Here is an 18,753-nt window from a genome sequence, read left to right on the forward strand (position 1 = left end):
GGAGGTGGGCTCTGGCCAAGTGAAACAGGCTGAGGTCAGAGGGAGGGGGCCGCTCTCCACCAGGGAATGCCTGGATGACGTGACTTTGGGGGGCACTGGGGGAGGAGGCCGGCTGTGTGTTTCTCGTCTCACCTCCAAGCCTGGGCCAGATGGGGAATCAGTGCGGGAAGCCGCGCCAGATGATGCAGCTTCTGGCAGGCTTCCCTGGGTGCCGTGCGTGGCTCTTCTCCAGCCGGCCTGGCAGGGCCCTCCTCCTCCTCCCTCAGGGGACCTGAGAGCGAAGGACATTCTGGAGTTGGCTACGGCAGAGAAGAGGGTCTCCTCTGGCCTCGCAGCAGGAAAGGGCCGGGAGGAGCGGGTTGGGGGCCCCGAAGACGTGACCTGGTACTCCCTTCCCTCATTTCAAATGGCTCTGGATTCTGAGCCAAGTTTGGAGGAGGGAGGGGAGGTTTATAAGGTTTGCTTTCGGATCTGGACCCGGAGAGTGAACTGAGCATAAAACAAAGCCTCAGACTTCTAGTGTTTCATCCCTCTCCTTTTCCAAATGTTGCTTACACCTCATCTGCACCGAATGTCCCTAGGTGTCAGCTGCTCTTTGCACTGCCCAACAGTGAGCAGCAAAGCATCCTATGCCCTGCCAGGAACTGGGGTCCATTCCCAACCCTGAGATCTCTTTCAGTCATCCCACTGCATCCTGACTGTGGTCCATCTGGGGTCCCCCAGAGATGTCTGGAGATTTCTCAGTCTCCAGGTATCCCCTCTCTGCTTACCAGACCCCGTGCATTTCCATACTCTCATTCTCTCATGACCAGCCTGACCTACCCTCCATGCCCCTCCCCACTCCTTCCAGCCTCCTTCCTCATCTCTTTTGCCTTGGGTCCTTAGATCTCTCCACACCACTTCTTCCCTATCTCCAATCCTAAACCACTCCAGGTTCCCCACCTGAGAAACATTTGGCTGTGATCTCTGCATCTCTGCCTTCCTCTCTATTGCTCTCTCCTGCCTCCATCATGCCCTCAAGCCCCAGAGCCAGGGACTCTCAGCTCACCTCCTGGTGCTCATTGCCCCAGTTACTCCTGGCTCTCCACCCAGCTCCCTGCCAGCCCTTGTCTATGCCTTCTTCTGCTTCTGGCACCCTCCCACCTCTGCCACCCTCACCTTGTCACTTGGCTTACCTTCCTTATCATTATCTTTCACCCTTTGCCTTACCTCCAGCACCACCTCCTCCAGGAAGCTGGCTCAGCTTGGTGCCCCTCCTCTGTATTCCTCCACGATCTTGTATGCATCTCTCCATCATCTAGCTTCTACAGCAAATTATCCGCCAGTACCACTCTTGGCACCAGACTGAGAGCTCCCCTGGGGCCAGGATTGTGTGCAGTAAAACTTCTCACCAGTGTCCAGGGCAGGGCCCAGCACATGGTAAGCTCTCAATACTTCTTTACTGGATGGAACTGAATTTTATCACATGGCGGTGACAAGTCTTTATTGAGGATCTACCATGTGCCCAGTATCCTTAGATATTGTAGGGAAAGTGAGGAAAGTCAGGATAAAATACTTGCTTGCAAGTGGTTTATGACTCCGTTGAGGACAGTTCTGGGAATGAGTTGGAGGAATGGGTACATGTGAAATTGGCAGTCTGGGTCTTTGGTGCTGAAGTGGGTGCTGGAGCTGTGTGTGCCCCTCAGGATTTGGGAAGAGGAAGAAAAGACCCTGGGTAGAGAGGCTAATAGGCCTGGAGTGGGGGGCAAGGGATGGGTGGGACCAGATGGAAGGAGGCTGGGCCAAACACCAGGGTCAGGATTGTGAACAGACAGAAAAATAGGTTTCTAGAGAAGGTGAAGAGATTTCACCTAGTTCTGCAATCACTTCCTGTGGATGCTTCCAACATCAGAGCAGGGATAGAAGATTTTAAGTGCAGTTTCTCTATCCTGGAAGCCAAACAGGAGCTGATGGTGTTCCCAGTTTTGCTGCTTGATTGGGAAAGCCTTACTGCACGCCAGGCTCTGCCGGGGCCAGCGAACTCTCTAGGCAAAGAGAGCAAGATGTTTCTGGCATTACTTTTTTCCAGTCGTCTGCAAAAGAGAACCTGGTTTCTTCTTACTGGGCCTGGGAAAACAGGTGCCTTTTAAGCCAGGCACACCTACTATGTGCCGGTGTTGATGATCTGCAACATGGGGCCCATGGGCCCAGGAGTAGTCTTCTCTAAGATTAATGGACATAACATGACCCCTACCTACACAAGCTTGCTGTGTCACAGATGCAGGGGCAGAGGGAACACCAGGGCTGAGGCAGCCCAGGGAGGCTTCTAGGAGGCAGTGGGTCCTGATTGGGCCTTGAAAGAATTAGACACACTGAGAGGATGGAGAAATAGAGCCTGCCTGGCAAGAACACCCTTAACTGAGAGTGACATCTTTTCCTTTCTAGTATTAAACAGTTTTATTGAGATATAATTCATATACTGTACAATTAACCAACTTAAAGCAAACAGTTCAACAGTTTCTAGTATATTCACAGATAATGTGCAACTGTTACCACTGTCAATTTTAGAGTATTTTGATCATTCCTTTTTGAGGGTAACCCCATTAGCAGTCACTTCTTATTTCCCCTAATGTCACCACCCATGAGCCTTAGGCAACCACTCATCTATTACCGTCTCTCCAGATTTGCCTATTCTGGGCATCTCATATAAATGGGACCATGTAAAATGTGGCCATTTGTGTCTGCTTCTTTCATTTAAGATAATGTTTTCAAGGTCCATCCATGTTTTAGCATGTATCAGTAATTCATTCCTTTTTATAACTGAATAATGTTCCATTGTATGGCTGTAACATATCTTATTTTAAAAAGATTCATTTTAGAGAGAGGGAGGGAAAGCAGGAGGAGGGGCAGAGAGAGAATCTCAAGCAGATACCCTGCCAAGCACAGAGCCTGATGTGGGTAGGACATGCTCTCACGACCCCAAGGTCATGACCGGAGCTGAAATCAAGAGTCAGATGCTCAGCCAACTGAGCTACCCAGGAACCCCGTCACACATCATTTTATTTATCTATTCATCAGTTGGTGAACATTAGGTTGTTTTCACTTTTTGGTTATTATATAATATTTTATAGTACAATGCCACTGTCAACATTTGCATACAAGTTTTTATGTGGACATGAGTTTTCATTTCCCCTGGACAGATGTCTTGGTGACAGATAGTCATATGGTGACTCTATGTGGTGTGTTAAAATTTCTCTACATCTTTGCCAACACTTATTATTCTCTCTGTTTTTGATTATGGCCATCCTAAGTAGATGTGAATTGATATTTCACCATGTTTTTTTTTAAGATTTTTTTTATTTATTCATGAGAGACAGAGAGAGAGAGAGAGAGAGAGAAAGGCAGAGACACAGGTAGAGGGAGAAGCAGGCTCCATGCAGGGAGCCCAACATGGTACTCGATCCCAGGTCTCCAGGATCACACCCTGGGCTGAAGGCAGTGCTAAACCGCTGAGCCACCCGGGCTGCCCCTTCACCATGGTTTTTATTTGCATTTTCCTGATGGCTTACAAATTTGAGCATCTCTTCTTATACATATTGGCCATTTGCATATCTTGTTTGGAGAAAAGTCTATTGAGATCCTTTGCCCATTTTTAAGGTGGATTATTTATCTTATTATTGAATGGTAAGAGTTCTTTGTATGTTCTAGATACAAGTTGCTTATCATATATATGGTTTGCAAATATTTTCTCCTGTTCTCTCAATTGTCTTTTCACTTTCTTCCTGATATACTGTGAAGCACAAAAGTTTCTGATCTTGATGTAGTCCAGTTTATTTGATTGCTGGTTTTGGTGTCATGTTTTAGAAACCATTGGCTAGTCCAAGGTCATGAGGATTTGTACCTATATTTTCTCCTAAGATTTGTTTTGGTTTCATCACTCACGTGGAAGTATTTGATTCATTTTGAGTTAACTTTTGTATATGATATGAGGGTGGGTTCCCTTCCAGTTTTGAATTGAGTCAGACTTGAGGTTCCCACCCACCTTCCCATTTGGTGAGCTTTCCTCTTTGGATATAGGTCTCAACTCACATATCCACTCCTAACAGCGGCCTTCCCTGACCATGTATTTAAAGGAGCCACCTCCCCTGTCATCGGTTTCTGTTACTGCACTCCATTTTATCAGACCATCAGAAATGATCGTATGTGTGCCTGATGCTCCCCATACAAACTCCATGAGGATAGACTGTCTGGCTCACTGCCCGTATGTCCAGTGCCAGAGCCTGGCACTCAGCTGGTGCTCAAGCTGTTTATTTGTTGAGAGCGGGAAACTTTCTGTTAAAGGAGCTACTTTCCTAGTGGATTTTGCTAAAACTTTGTGTTTCTGGCCTCAGAGAGTTGGAAGTTGGAGAGCTGAGAGGAGGTCACTCATCTCCTGCCCTGACCATCCCATTACTTCACGAGATAGTTCCTTCCTTCTTTGGCCACTCTGGCTGAAAGCATCCTCTGGACATTGGGCAAAGACCTGCTTTCCTATAAGCACTCATGGTCCACCATCTGCCTTGGGGTGCAACTGAAGTTGAACATCCCATATTCGTGGGCCTTTAAATATATGAAACCAGCTGTCGTGTGTCTCTTGCATGCCTTTTCTGGGTTCAGCACCTCTAATTCTTTCAGCTGTTCCTCCTGGAACCAAACAGGGCTGGATTCTGACCCCTTACTCACGGATGTAGGGTCCGGGGAGGTGAGGATGGTCACAGGCTGCCAAAGAAAGCGAAACAGCCATAGCTCAGAACAAATGAGTCCCTTGTTTTCTTTTTCCCATTTGAGCTGGTGAATTCCAAAATTGGAGACGGAACTTTCAGAAAAATCACCGAATACATGCTTTCTCACTAGCCCTCTTGAAGGCAGAGCTGACTATTAATAGTACAAATTATACTATCATATTGCTTTCTGTAATGAGTATTTTTTTTCAGCTAGTTCAGTGCTGTTTTTAGTATTATTTCACCTTAGTGGTTCGCAACCTGTAACAACCAGTAGACTCACCCAGGGAGCTCTGAAAATTACCAGTGCCACCCCATCTTTCAAGATTCTGATTTAAATGGTGTGTGTGTGGTGGTGGGGGTGGGGAGGGTGAGGCCTAGAGTGGCAGTGTTTTTAAAGCACTCCAGGTGATTGTATGTTTTTGCAGAGTTGCAGACCTTGGTTTCAAGGACTCAACATTGAACTTGAAATCCCCTAAAACTCCCCAAGAATGAGCAAACATTGGATTTTAGCAGAATATTTAGGAGATGACATTAGCTAAGAGGACACAATTATTTTATAAGATGGAAATTTTGCTTTAAATTATGAAAGCTGTACAAGTCCAAAAGAAGTAAAAAAGAAATGTATGAAGTGTAAAGTGAAATTATTCTGTTTCTCCTTCTCTTAACCCAAATAACTACTTATCAATTTGTTGCATTTCTTTTCAGACTTTCCAAATATTCATGCATATTCACACATACAAACCCCCCATAACACACCTCTCCCCAAATAAATCTGATTATATTGTACACATTCTGTTTCGTAATCTGTTTTTTTTTTCTTTTCTCAGTGTACTATGGACATTTTACCAAAATGACACAGAAAGAGCCACCTTCTTTTTAACAGGTGTATGAATCAGAGTTTATTTGACTATTTTTCTTAATCACTAGACATTCAGTATTCCTTACTTTTTCCCTTAATTTTACAAAAAGTGCTGCCATAGACAGCTTTATATACATAAACACAGACAGCACACACATGCATATGCACACCTACACATACACACACTTGTGTGGATAAATTCTTAGAGGTGAAATCATTAAGTCAAAGGCAATATGAGTAGAAGATAGAGATTGCCAAAATGCTTTCCAAAACGACTGTTCCAGTCTGTCCCCTGCAACAAAATTCCTAATGACAGCTATTTGCCCTGTGTCAAAAATGGAGCTTTGCTGAGCACAGCAGAGAGGAAGGTGTGAGTGTGTCAGATGGTGGGGAGGAAACGCTGGGGTCATTTCCCCTGCACACTGTGTGTGGAGGAGGCCGCTGGCCTCTGGCCTTGCCTGGCTGCTCTGTTTCCCAGGAAGAGGAAGCCAAGCTGTGTGTGTTAACCTTTGTCTTGCTCTCTAGGGTGTGACGAGGGAGTGGGGCACGTTCACAGGATGTGTGTGTCCAGGTCAGCTGGCCCAGGTCAGTCATTGATTTGAGACTGTGTGGAGTGAGAATCCTCATTTCTAACCCTTTCCTAGACCCATTGGGCTATGTCTAAGCCCCGTCGAAGCTCAGGAGTGTGACCCTCTTTTATAGTTCAGGACAGGATACATTGGTTTAAGGTTTCCAGGACTCTAGCTCCTGAAAGTTAAAATGCATCTAGAATTTTTCTTGATTTTCATAATAGGGTAAACCTCCTTCCCCTGATCTGGGCACACTGCCACCCTCTCTGGGCTCCTGGGCATTAGCCAAGATGTCCACTGTCCATTGCTGCCTTTCCATTGGAGCACCTGCTGGTGCAAGGTGGTCAGACCTGTCTGCTCTGATAAGCTGGCTTGGAACCAGAGGGTGGTGGCACAGTTGAGGGACAAAGGTACAAAGGTTCAACCATGTGCTTTCAGGAACTCTGAAAAGCATGGAGTGGGGACCACATCCAGAGCTCTAGAAACCCAAGGTGGGTTTCTTTCAAGACTCAGGGCTAATTGGTGCCTCCAGAAACTTCTAGGGGAGAAGCTAAAATTCTAAGTGCAAAAGGCCATGCCAGGTACTTTGAAAGCAATGGGGAGCGGGGGTGGAGATGAGAAATGAAGGTCACAGTTATTGAGCAGCTACAGTGTCCCAGGCACTGGGCTTTTGTGTTCTCATTAATCCTCACAGTGAGGCAGTTATTAGCACCCTTATTTTATGGATGGGAAGTAAGGCTCAGAGTGAGTAATGACTTTTCATGGAGCCGATCTGATGAACTCAGATCATGTAAAATAGAGTGCTGGTCCCCATGCAGCCCTCCTTACCTGCCTGCCACACGGGTGACTTCAGGACTGAGAGATCACCCACCCATGAAGCAACCCTTCGACAGAGCAGCAGATTGAAGCATGAGGGCAGACCTTTGTGGCAGGGACTCTGCCTTGTTCTGGGTAGTCTGGTGTAGTTATTAAGAGAATGAGGTGGTCAGGCTATTTAGTCAATGCCACATTCTAGGCCAAGCTCCATGACCTGCCACCACCAGTATGACCAGGTAGATCCATTACCTCTCTAGGTGTCTACATTGACTAGAGATAATAACAAGGATTAAATGAGATGATCTGAATAAAGTGCTTAGCAAAGCCTGGAATGCAGTAAGTGCTCCATGAAGTGGGCCTGGCTATTACTGTTCTTACTCATGAAATCGATAGTGTGTGCATATAAGAAAAAGGTGTCTAAGAACAGACTCTCTTTGCTGTTTCTCTTCTAGTTCTGGGGATTATATACACAGAGCTTTGACAGCTGAACCTTCTTTTAAGGTCTGGTCCGTGTAGGGTTTGTAAATCCTGGGAGCTCCTACTTTAGACACTCATTTCCCCTCCAGGAAACAAGAAATAAAGAAGAAAAAAAGCCTCCGACCCAGACGGGCCTGCCACAGCTCGCCCAGTCTTTCAGTGGGCTGCTCCTGAGGACAGCCATTGTCGTCCTGGCTCCAGACAGCACTTAATGTTTGTGCTTCTGCTTTCCTAGGCCAGTGCTGGTTCTGCTACTGGTGTGCACATGTGGGGGTGTGTGCGGGTGTGTGCACGCACATGTGCACATGTGTGCATCCTCATCCATCAGTGGCCCTGTTTCCTACTTCCCATTCTCCTTCTGCTCCAGTTCCTGGTGTCATGGTTCATGTGTCAGAGCAAAGGGAAAGAAGTTGGTTGACACCATCTCTATTCCTGGGTATCTGAATAGCTAATGTTCATTAGCTATTAATGTTCATACCTGCCGTGTGCCAGGTCCTGTGTTGAGTGCCCCATGTCCATCATCACATTTAATGGGAAGCTCTCATTATACACCTCACTTTGCAGCTAAGGAAACTGTGACTAAGAGAAGCTAAGACACTTGCCCAAGCCCACACAGCAGAGAAATGTTAGAGCTAAAATTTAAACTCATCAAATGTTTTCAAAACTGTCTTCCTCTTCCTTGGTGCCAACACTGCCCTTGGTCCTTTCTGAGCCTTACTTTTTGGCACCCCATGACTCCATCTTGCTATTTCCCTACTTGATTTTGTCAGATTGAGCTATAAGGGCCTGGAGGTTGGGTCATTGCCTCATCTTTAGCTTGGCACAAAACTGGGTACTAGGTGAGCATTCACTCAACATTTGTTGGTTGTTTCATTCCTTCACTTACTTAAGGGACATTAAATGAATATCTCTTAGGCGTAAAGTGTCATGCTGAGAATTAGGATGCCATAATCTGCCTTCAGGGAGCTTCCCTTCTAATGGGGAGATATAGGGTTAGCTCGATGAATCCTCGCAACAGCCCAAAGGTGAGGTGACTCTTGTTATCTCCACCAGTAAGTGTAGATACAAATAATATGGAGGCCTTTTCCAGACTCTCTTGCCTACCTAGTGCCCTTCGACTTAAATTAGTAATCAAGGCCCAACCATGATCCATGCAGACAATAGCAGGCACCCACACTGAGTGTGATGGGTGCCCACTAAATACTCTCGAAGGTGTTTGATAAGGTACAGGAGCCCGCTGACTGTCCCCTCTCCAAATCCCTTTAAAAAGCCCTTCATCCCAGATGAGGGCCATGTGGTGCAGACTGGCCGTGGTGGCAGTGGCTATGTTTCCATGGCTGGGGGACAGGTAGTTCTGAGAGAAGCATTCTGCAGCACACGCCCCGTCCCTCGCAGATCCTTCCTGGGGCCGCTTCAGCTGCATTTACTGTGACTGGCACATAACCACGAGGTCCAGAGGGGCCTGGAGTAGGTTGATCTGAGGACTGGCCATTAGCCCTGTGGCCAGTGCGTACACGTACATGCTGGGGTGGGGGAGGCACCCTCCACGTCCAGGCTTCTAGGTAGTGGTTGTTCCCCAAATCTGCAGCATCACCATCTTCCCCACCCCAAGAACAAGCACTCACCCTAGAGGAGGGTTTGGAGTTTTAATAGGGCCGTACCCTGAGAGTAAGCAGAAACTTTAGTCAGGTAGCCACAGGCTATTAACCTTGATCTTGCTGGTGGGGTTTTAGGTTGGCAAAGGGCCTTGCACTGAGCCAGCTGTATTTGTAGTCTACCCTCAGACACAAGGGATTTGCTTCTGGGGGCGAGGGGATAGTCCCCAGGTGTTGCTGCCAGTGGCCTCTTTGGTGCTTCCAGCCCCATGGATTTTCACTCAGTAGATCTGTCAGTTAGGCATCATTTCGGTATGTCCTGAAAACTGGCAGGTCTGAGGAACTCCAGGGCTGCTAGGGAAGATGTTTACTGCCCTTGCAGCTGAAAGGGACATACTCAGCCGTGTGGAATAGACAAGGACACAGCATTAGACAGGAACAACCCTATGCTGGGTTGTTTTGAGCCAACAATTATCAAATAAAGGCAGATATAATAACTAGCTAATTGTAGGAAACAAACTATGGGTGCTGCAAGAGATGGGTACAGACTTGCTAGGCTAGTGGACCCAGGTCAGATGCTGGATTCTGGGGCTTTCTGTCTGGGTACAGTCAAGAGGAGTCATTGACACCATGGCCTTCACTGCTTCCTGTGGGACTCAGTGGGCCCCCTGCAGGGAGGATGGGGGCATTGGCCCAACATTTGGTATAGCTGCTTACACTAGGGGCAGCAGCCCTGGGGGTCCTCTACCTTACCAGGTAGTTTGGACCTCAAGGATTAGTCTGGCCTAGTTTGCAACTGATGTTTGGCTCCTCCTCTCCCTGGAGTAGGGCATAGTACATGGGACCCTTGAACCGAGGGTTAGAGCTGACTGGTACTTAGGAGGGCTGGCGTCATCTTCTTGGAGAACTTGGCATGATGAACTGCTCTGGCCAGAAGCCAGAGCAACAATCATGTCCCCAGATGTAAACTCCCCTTTACTGGCTGTGTTCATTCAGACTTCTGGGGCCAAATCCTTTAGTATTTGTTCTCAAATGTTAAGCCATCTAGAAGATTTGCGGGGAGTTGAAGAGCTGAGTCCTGAGGAGGCATTGTGACCTCAGGACTCTAAAAAGCAGTGACAGCCCACCCAGGGGAACAGGGTGCTGTGTTCTGGCCAGAACCACTGTGTATGCATTAGAGTAAAGCACCCCTTTCTCTGTGTGCCTGCAATTTCCAGCCAAGTGTACAGTTGGCGGTGCAGGGTGTAGGCTGGATTTCAGCTCCTACTTGCCCCTTGGCTGAGCAGTCTTGTGCAACTATGAACAACTTGTGCAACTGTATGCAATGGTCCTAGTCCCAGCCACCTGATGCACTATGGTGTGAGCAGGTGAAGGAAGACTGTCATTGAGTTTCCATTTGGCTTGGGGCCAGGGAAGCTGGCAGAGGTCCAGAGAAAATAAGACCTTCCTTAGTAAACTGAGCCACAGTGCCACGAAGATATAGGGTTTCTTCCATAGTTCCTAACTCCTTGCCTCTAACCGTACTTTTTGTCAGCACAGGAGCAATAGATATTTATTGGCACTTTCCAATTAAACGTGGGATAGGTCCTAGGACTTCTAAGAATGGTTGCACCATATCTTTGGGTTGTTCATTGGTCACAGCCCCGGTCTGATCCTGGATGTCCCTCCACGGGAACAAGGCTGGGCTTCATTCTCAGTGCTCTGGAGTTAAGCTGTGAGTCTGATTTGCATCATGGCTGTTTTCTTGTTGAAAGGAGCAAGACTTGGAAGCTGTGGAAGTGTTGGAAGCCTCAAACATTTCTGGGCCTGGTGAGCTGAGTGGATGGAAGGTGGCCCAGAGTGAGTGGGCTGGTGGGACCAAGGCATCATGCTGGGTGTCTCCCAAGAGTTTCCGCAGTTGTATCTGTGGTGGAGACCCTGATCTGTAGAGGGTAAGCAGGGCAGGTGGATGTGAGACTGTGGAGCTGCCTCTCTGAGAGAAGCTGGACGCAGTTGCTGGTCAGCAGGGAGGCCTCCTAGAGGCCTGCCATCTGTCTGAAATGGCCAGAAATGGGGGAAATAGAATCCATGGGTTTTTAAAATCCAGAAGTAAGGAAAACGCCACCCAGGAAACATAACCCCAAGTAAAGTGTGGGGCAGCAGGATGTTTAATTGCAAACCTTTCTTGAGAACCAGCTGCAGGGTAATGTTATCTTGGCTGCTCCTGCAGCTAGAGGAGAATTTATCTGGGCCCCTCACGCAGTCCCAGTAAACAGAGCTGGCTTTCTCAGATGACCTCTGCCCTGTCCCCTTCCCCTCCACCTGCTCTTTCTTGGGGGGTTTATTGCTAGGGTTTCCAATGCTGACAGGGCCAGATCCGAGAGGCTTGAGGAGCTCATTGTGGGAAAGCAGATGGGCCAAGGGGGAGGGATGGGTTGGGCTGGAATTTTGCATATCCATACTCATCTGGAATGATAATCTAGGATGTTTAATGTTTGGAGGAAAGCAGACAAGTCCTTGAAAGAAGCTGCCCAGATGAAAGAAAGGGGTCTGGAGACTGTCCTCAGATTTCTGGGATTCTATTTCCAGGAGGTCTCTGATCATTTCCTCAATTCTTTTTTTTTTTTTTTTTTTTTTAAGATTTATTTATTTATTCATGAGAGACATAGAGAGAGAGGCAGAGGGAGAAGCAGGCAGGCTACCTGCAAGAGCCTGATGTGGGACTTGATCCCGTAATGTCAGGATCATGCCCTGAGCCAAAGGCAGATGCTCAATCGCTGAGCCACCCAGGCGTCCCGATCATTTCCTCAATTCAAGATTTAGACCATTTGTCCAGGAGGGAGGCTGGGGGGCCTCTGGTAAATCCTAAAAGTCTGGGAGAACCCGGGATGGGGTTCATTTCCACACTGCTGCACCTGAGTTGCCTCATGCTTGCTCATGGGGTGGGAAGTGGGGTACAAGATGTTAGCAAGAGTAATCGTTCACCCAAAAAGGAAAGAAATGTGTTTTGAGGGGAAGCACAGTGTATTGCAGCCTGGTGGCTATGGCCAGCAAGGATCACAGGGACAACTTCTGCAGCCCTGCCCTCTGGCTTTTCTCCAGAGGCTTGTCTTTGGTGTGGGTTCAGATCAAGGTTTAGATAAAGAGATAGTTCTCTAGGAAGGGAAAGGACTATTTGGAGGGTGACGGGGGTGGGGTGGGGAGGTGGGGGCTTGGTACACAGGGGAGGGGTGCTCTGGTGGTGCACTGGGTAGCCCTAGCCTGGGAATTTCAAGATCTGGGCTCCTGTCTCAGCTCTGACACTAACAGGGTGAGCACACTTGCCATGGTAGCCAGCATAGTGGGGCAGGCCCGGCAGCCCCAAAACTTGTGCCCATCGAATAGAAGAGGAGCCTGAGGGTCTGAGAGTCTGGGCCAAGGTCTCACAGCCAATAGGGATGGCCCTGAGAGTGAAACCTAGGTGTGACTGACTCTAGAGCATGTACTTCTTCCTTAGCAAATCACCATCCTGGGTCTGAGTTTCCTCCTCTGCAGAAGGAGAGGCCTCCCAGCTGCCAGAGGCTGGGAGTCTATAATTAATTCTCCCTGGGAGGTGAAGGGAAGCCCCTAATTACTGAAGAAGATGAAGCATGGGTCATGGTAAGCCCCAGTTAAGCCCTTACTCCAGGCCCTGCTTGGTTGGCCAGGGAGAAAGGCTGCTGTCTAATGGTCTGCAGGCTCTCTCCTGGGAGGGCACTGCCATTTGGGACCTCCTTATAGTGTGTCTGCCCAGGCAGAGGTCAGGAAGGTAGCACCTGGCCATGTATAGCATCTGCTCCCTTCCCGGGACCTGTGTGAAGGGTAGATGTAGCTGGCAGGATTTGGGGGTCAAGGAGCCAGGAGTCAGCAGGGGGAATGGGGTAGGTCATAACCCCAGTGAAAACGCCAGAGCATCTGGCCACAGTCAATGAAGCCACTTGTGTGTGAGGGTTCCCTCTGCATTTGTCTGGTTTTGTAGCATTCCTGACCACTGACTTCTGTCTGGGCCCTAAGTTCTGTCTCTTCTTGCTCTCATAATTGATGTGACTCCCCCATGTTCCGCTAGGCTTATCCCCTATGCAAGGGGTACAACAGACTTTTAGGCCACCCAAAGATTTGTTAAGAAAGGGGCACCTGGGTGGCTCAGTGGTTGAGCATCTGCCTTCAGCTCAGGGTGTGATCCTGGGGTCCTGGGATCGAGTCCCACATCAGGCTCTCCACAAGGAGCCTGCTTCTCCCTCTTGCCTATGTTTCTGCCTCACTCTCTGTGTCTCTAATGAATAAATAAATAAAATATATTTTTTAAAAAGGATGTCTTTCAGTCCTGATTAAGTATTTTGATTTAAATATCCACACTCTGAAATTTACATATAGGAAGCTAGTCCAGTGTGATGAAGAGCATGGTGTTTGGGCTCAGCCGGACCTGGGTTCAAATCCTTTGCTCTATATTTTACTAGCTGTGTGACCTTAGGCAAGTTACTTAGCTTCTCTGAACCTCAACTTTCTCCTGTATAGAATGGAGATAATAATGGCAGCTACATCACAGATTAAATGAGTAAATGCTATGAGTGCTTTACACTGTGCTGGCACGAAGTGGCCATTATCTAAATGATTTCTACCTTTTATCGTATGAGATATATGTTTATATCCCTATCTATTATAATAGTAGTTTATTTTGAGTTTGTGAACATAGGGATGGCCTTTCGCTTTGTGTTCTTTCTTATCAGGATCACATAAAACATGTCATCAGTACCTCATGTCAGGGTGGCAACCCTCACTGTTTGCTTTGTTTTATGGCCCTCTCCTTGGTTTCTATTCAGAATGAACATTGCCCAGAGCGAGGTGACCTCTGTGATGGGGCTCAGGTGGGGGAGAGGGGATTGAAGATTCAGAGCTCATTTGCTTAGAGGTTAACTGAGTAGCCAGACATAAAGCCCTGTATCCCTATGTGCAAAACCCTTGCTGTGGACTGTGTTCCCCCCAAATTCATATATTGGAGCCCTAATCCCTAGCATGATATTTGAGGTAGGGCCTTTGGGAGGTGACTAGGTTTAGATGAAGCCATGAAGATAGAGCCCCAGTAGTGGGATGAGTGCCCTTAGAAGACGAGGAGGAGACTAGAGCCCCTTCTCTGCATCACATAAGAATACAGCAACAGGGTGATCATCTGCGAGTCAGGAAGAGGCTCTCACCAGAAATCTTGATCTTGGACTTGCAGCCTCCATCACTGTGAGAAATAAATGTCTGTTGGTTAAGCTGATGGTATTTTGTTACAGCAGCCTGAACAGACTAAGACAGCCCTGCTCCAGGTATCTGGAGAATTCAGCTACCCTGATGCCAAGGGATCTAAATGCTCCTGCTCTTTGCTAGCATTCCTTCCTTCTCACAGGGGCTGAGACCCCTGGCTTCACTGGACACTTTGTTCTCACTGGTGGAGTCCCCACAGATCTACTGAATCAGAATTACTAGACAGGTGCCTGGAATCTGAGTTTTTATGAAGCTTGCCAGGAGATTTCTTTTTTTGTTTGTTTGTTTTTGTTTTCTTTTCTTTTCTCTCTCTCTCTCTTTTTTTTTTTTTTAGATTGTATTTATTCATTTGAGAGAGGGAGAGAGAGAGAGAGAGAGCATGATGGAGCTACAGGGAGAGGGACAGAAGGAAAGGGAGAAACTAACACCCCGCTGAGCAGAGAACCCAATGCAGGATTCCATTCCAGGACCCTGGGATCATGATCTAAGCCAAAAGCAGGCACCTGACTGAGCCACCCAGGTGCCCTTTGCCAGCAGATTCTGATGGACACCCTAGCAAAGGAATCATAATTGTGGATACAGCCACTCAGTCTCTTTGAAGTAGGGGTCTCACTGTGTCTCAGTGCTGTCCCTTAACCTCAGAGATGTCACAGGAGGCACCAGAGGGGAAGTTCAGCAGAATAGCCCTGAGAGCATTGAGGGGACCCCTCCCTCTCACTGTGTCTTTGGTGTGTGTTCAGGTACAAGAGACAGAAATGATAGGGACAGTAGGCCAGATTGTGGGGCAGGGGACTTTCTCCTCCATCCAACAGGCCTGCCCATCTCCTGGTCCAGAGAGCCTTCCAGATTGGGTTGAGGCACCAGCCTTAGAGAGCCTGAGTACCAAGTGAAGGTGACATTAGGAATGGGGTCCTGGAAATACCTTCATTTCAGACAAGTTTACAAATGTTACATACACTAACATCTGTCCTGCAAATCCACCTCTCATCCAGAGGGTCAGTTTGATTGTTCAGTGCAGTAAAATGTTTTCTGAGCACCCAATCCATTCTGTGCCTGGCTCTGAGCTAAGACGTAAGAATACTGGGATGAATTGCACATCTCTGAAATGCTTATGGTCATCTGAAGTGCTTGACAGAGTGGGTTCTGAGGATCAACTATAGCAGAAGTGATTTGTTAAAAGTATAGATGCCCCATTTTAATAAATGTACCACTTAAGCAGTGGGAGAGGGCAGTGGGTGTATGGGAACTCTGTACTTTCTGTTCAATTTTGCTGTGAACCTAAAACTGCTAAAAAGCATGCGGGTGGCTTAGTCTGTCTTCGGCTCAGGTCATGATCTTGGGGTCCTGGATTGGGCCCCATGTTGGGCTCATTGCTCAGTGGGTAGTCTGCTTCTCCCTCCCTGCAATGCCCCTCTCCTCCTGCTCATACTCTCTCTGTGTCTCTCAAATAAATAAAATCTTAAAGAAAAAGCCTTTATAAAACAAAATGAAATAAAATGTAGATGCTTGAGTTCTGAAACCCCAGATCTACTTATGCAGAATTTCAGAGAGTAGGGCCCCAGCATCTGCAATTTGGGAAGACCTTTTATAGAATCTTATTCACTTAAAAGTTTGAGAACTAGTGGAACCCCAGTTTATGTTTGTTATATAAAATACATATAAATGAAAAGAAGGAGATTAAAACCACTTGTAATTCTGATTTTCTAAGATAATCATCCTTAGCAGTTTACTGGATATTTAAATAAATGTGTGTAGCATCTACATACAAATGTGTATAGTGGGGATCCCTGGGTGGCGCAGTGGTGTGGCACCTGCCTTTGGCCCAGGGCGCGATCCTGGAGACCCGGGATCGAATCCCACATCGGGCTCCCGGTGCATGGAGCCTGCTTCTCCCTCTGCCTGTGTCTCTGCCTCTCTCTCTCTCTCTCTGTGACTATCATAAATAAATAAAAATTTTTTAAAAATTAAAAAAAAAAACAAAAAACCAAATGTGTATAGTGGTATGTGACACTGCTGGGTCATGGGGACAGACGTAAGAATGGTCCTGGCCATCGGGCATCCACAGTCATGTTAAATGGTGCCTGGTACAGCTTGAAGCTCAGCCTTAGTAACCCACTCATTTGCTCTTACCTTTTCTCCACAGGTATACATCATCAACGTGACCTGGTCCGACTCCACATCCCAGACCATCTACCGGAGGTACAGCAAGTTCTTTGACCTGCAGGTAAGTTGGTCTGAGTTCAGATGGTACCCAGTTTCACCTGTAGTAGCCTGAGTCTCTGGTGGGCTGGCCTCTCTCATGTCCTCACTCATCTGAAGAACCCCTGTCAGAGCTCTCAGGGTCAGCAGTAGGTCAGAGCAGAGGGACAAATGAGGAAACCTCGCCTGTCTAGCTGAGCTTGGCTCAGTTTTGGATATTGCAAGCAGACACCGGGTTTTGTTGGCTTCCTCTGATGGTTTTAACAGTCAAGCTTTGTCCCCTTCCTTTGCCTGGGGGGGTAGGAAACCAGGGTGGAGAGGCAAGAGAATGGCTGTGGGTGCTGTGTGCATGAGCAGACATGTAACTATAAACATCCAGGGTGAGACGCAAGCCACCACATCATTGTAGGCAAAGAAAAGCAAACACACAGGAGAGACAGAAACAGAAAATAAGCAGTTTCTTGAGCTACATACACAAACTGGGCATACCACTGTGTCTGTCTAGCCAAATGAGGCTCTTGCTGCCCTGTTTGTACGCTTGCATGGTGTGTGCAACTCTCTAATATACACAGACATGTTCATACAGCTTCTCTTGCAGTCACCTCCCTTTTTGCCAACTAATTTGGTTAGACTTCTTTTGGTTACAAGTGATAGTTTTATACTCCTACTGGCTCAGACAAATAGGAAACTTGGTTGGAAGGATATACCAGGGAAAGCCATGCAGTTGACCAAATGGTGAAAAGGAGAGTGAGTTACTCTCCTCCAGAAACATCTGAAACCACAGCTGCTGTCTCTCTCTCTCTCTGTGTCTGCTCTCTGCTTCTCTCTGGCACTGTCCTCAGATCCCTGAGGAACTTGGCTCTCAACAGCTCCCAAATTTCATATCTTGTGCTTCCCAACACCAGAGAGACTGACTATCCAAGCTTCAAGTTGAAAAATCCCAGGGAAGACTTGGATTGGCCTGATTTGGGTCAGGTGCCCTCTCTGGACCAATCAGTGTGGCCCAGGGTAGAGGGTCATGTAGTACAGACATGACCAGCAGGGGGCCTATGCCTCTGGATCAGAGTCAGGCACCAGACAAAGCAGGATCACCATGAGTTGAACAGCAGCCCTTCCAATACCAGGAAGGGGAAACAGAGGTTCTAGATTCTTCCTTAGAGCTATAAGCCTGGTGTAGGCCAATAAAAACACAAAGAAAAGACACCCACTCCTGACCCTCACAACCAAGGTTCACTCCTTCATTTTCAGGCTTTTGGTGGTGAGTCATCTTGGAGAGGCCAGACCTGCATGTTTGCCCCCAAGTACCTGACTTTATCCCATTGTCCTTATCACTCTACCTATGGGATGAGCCAAAGGTGAGCCAGCTTCCTGTATTACAATAAAAGGATTTACTTAATCTTAATCCAACAGTATGAGATGGAAATCCACTCCTTACCTTCCTGCCTCTTCCTCCCTTCACCTCCCCCATTCCTGTCCAATCTTCTTGGATCCTTCTGGTATAAACTGGTGGGATTTGCTGATACCCCGTCAATGGATGTAGTGTGCTGGACAGGAAATGATAAGTTAGTTTGGGAGACGGAACCCTGAAAGGACTCATTGATGAGCCAGAGAGGGTCTGAGAGCCAGCGGAAACTCTCAAATCAGAGCTTCCGCCCCCCTTCTGTTCTGCTCTCTTACCCCCTCTCTAGTTACAGAACCTCACAAGAAAGGAATGCTGTTCCCCTTACTTCTTTCTTGCCTGGAGGGCTTATTTCCTGTGTGTTGGGACACACAGCATGGAGCATCTTGTGCCATGTGCTGGCTCCAGCTGTAAGCATGGCCAGGCCTATCTACATGGGTCATTGCCATCCTGTAGATGCAGTTTGGAAAGGGGTTGGGATGATTCTTTGGAATTTAACTTTTAAGCCAAGCATAGCATCTTTGTAAACCCATTTTACAGAACTCATGACATGATGACTTTTAGTGGTGTTCATTTTGGAAAGCCTTTCTTATTTGTCAAGGTTGCTGATTTTAATATGGCAGCTCCTATAGAGGAAGAAGAAATAGCATTGCTAATCCTATCTCTGGTCATTGGTGCCTTCGCCACTGGGCTTTCTGAGCAGCTGTGTGAGAGAGTGGCTTAGAGCTTAGGCACTGGGAACACATTGCCTAAGACTGGTTACTGGCTCTGGTTCTGTGTAACTCTAGAAACAGTCCTTAACTTCTCTAGGTTCTGTTTTCCCATCTGTGGAATGAAGATTTAAATAGTACCC

At 47.4% G+C, this 18,753-nt stretch overlaps 1 protein-coding gene across 4 annotated transcripts in view; it reads left to right on the top strand.

Annotated features, from left to right (window-relative positions):
* Positions 1 to 18,753, top strand: part of SH3PXD2A (SH3 and PX domains 2A) — a 234,684-nt gene that overhangs the window by 37,546 nt on the left and 178,385 nt on the right. For all 4 annotated transcript variants that reach the window (XM_072805451.1, XM_072805455.1, XM_072805452.1 and 1 more), the window contains exon 2: positions 16,446 to 16,526. In XM_072805451.1, coding sequence (XP_072661552.1) covers positions 16,446 to 16,526 — 81 coding nt within the window. The remainder of the gene's footprint in view (positions 1 to 16,445; positions 16,527 to 18,753) is intronic.

Source organism: Canis lupus, chromosome 29, assembly GCF_048164855.1.
Source record: "Canis lupus baileyi chromosome 29, mCanLup2.hap1, whole genome shotgun sequence".
Taxonomy (NCBI): domain Eukaryota; kingdom Metazoa; phylum Chordata; class Mammalia; order Carnivora; family Canidae; genus Canis; species Canis lupus.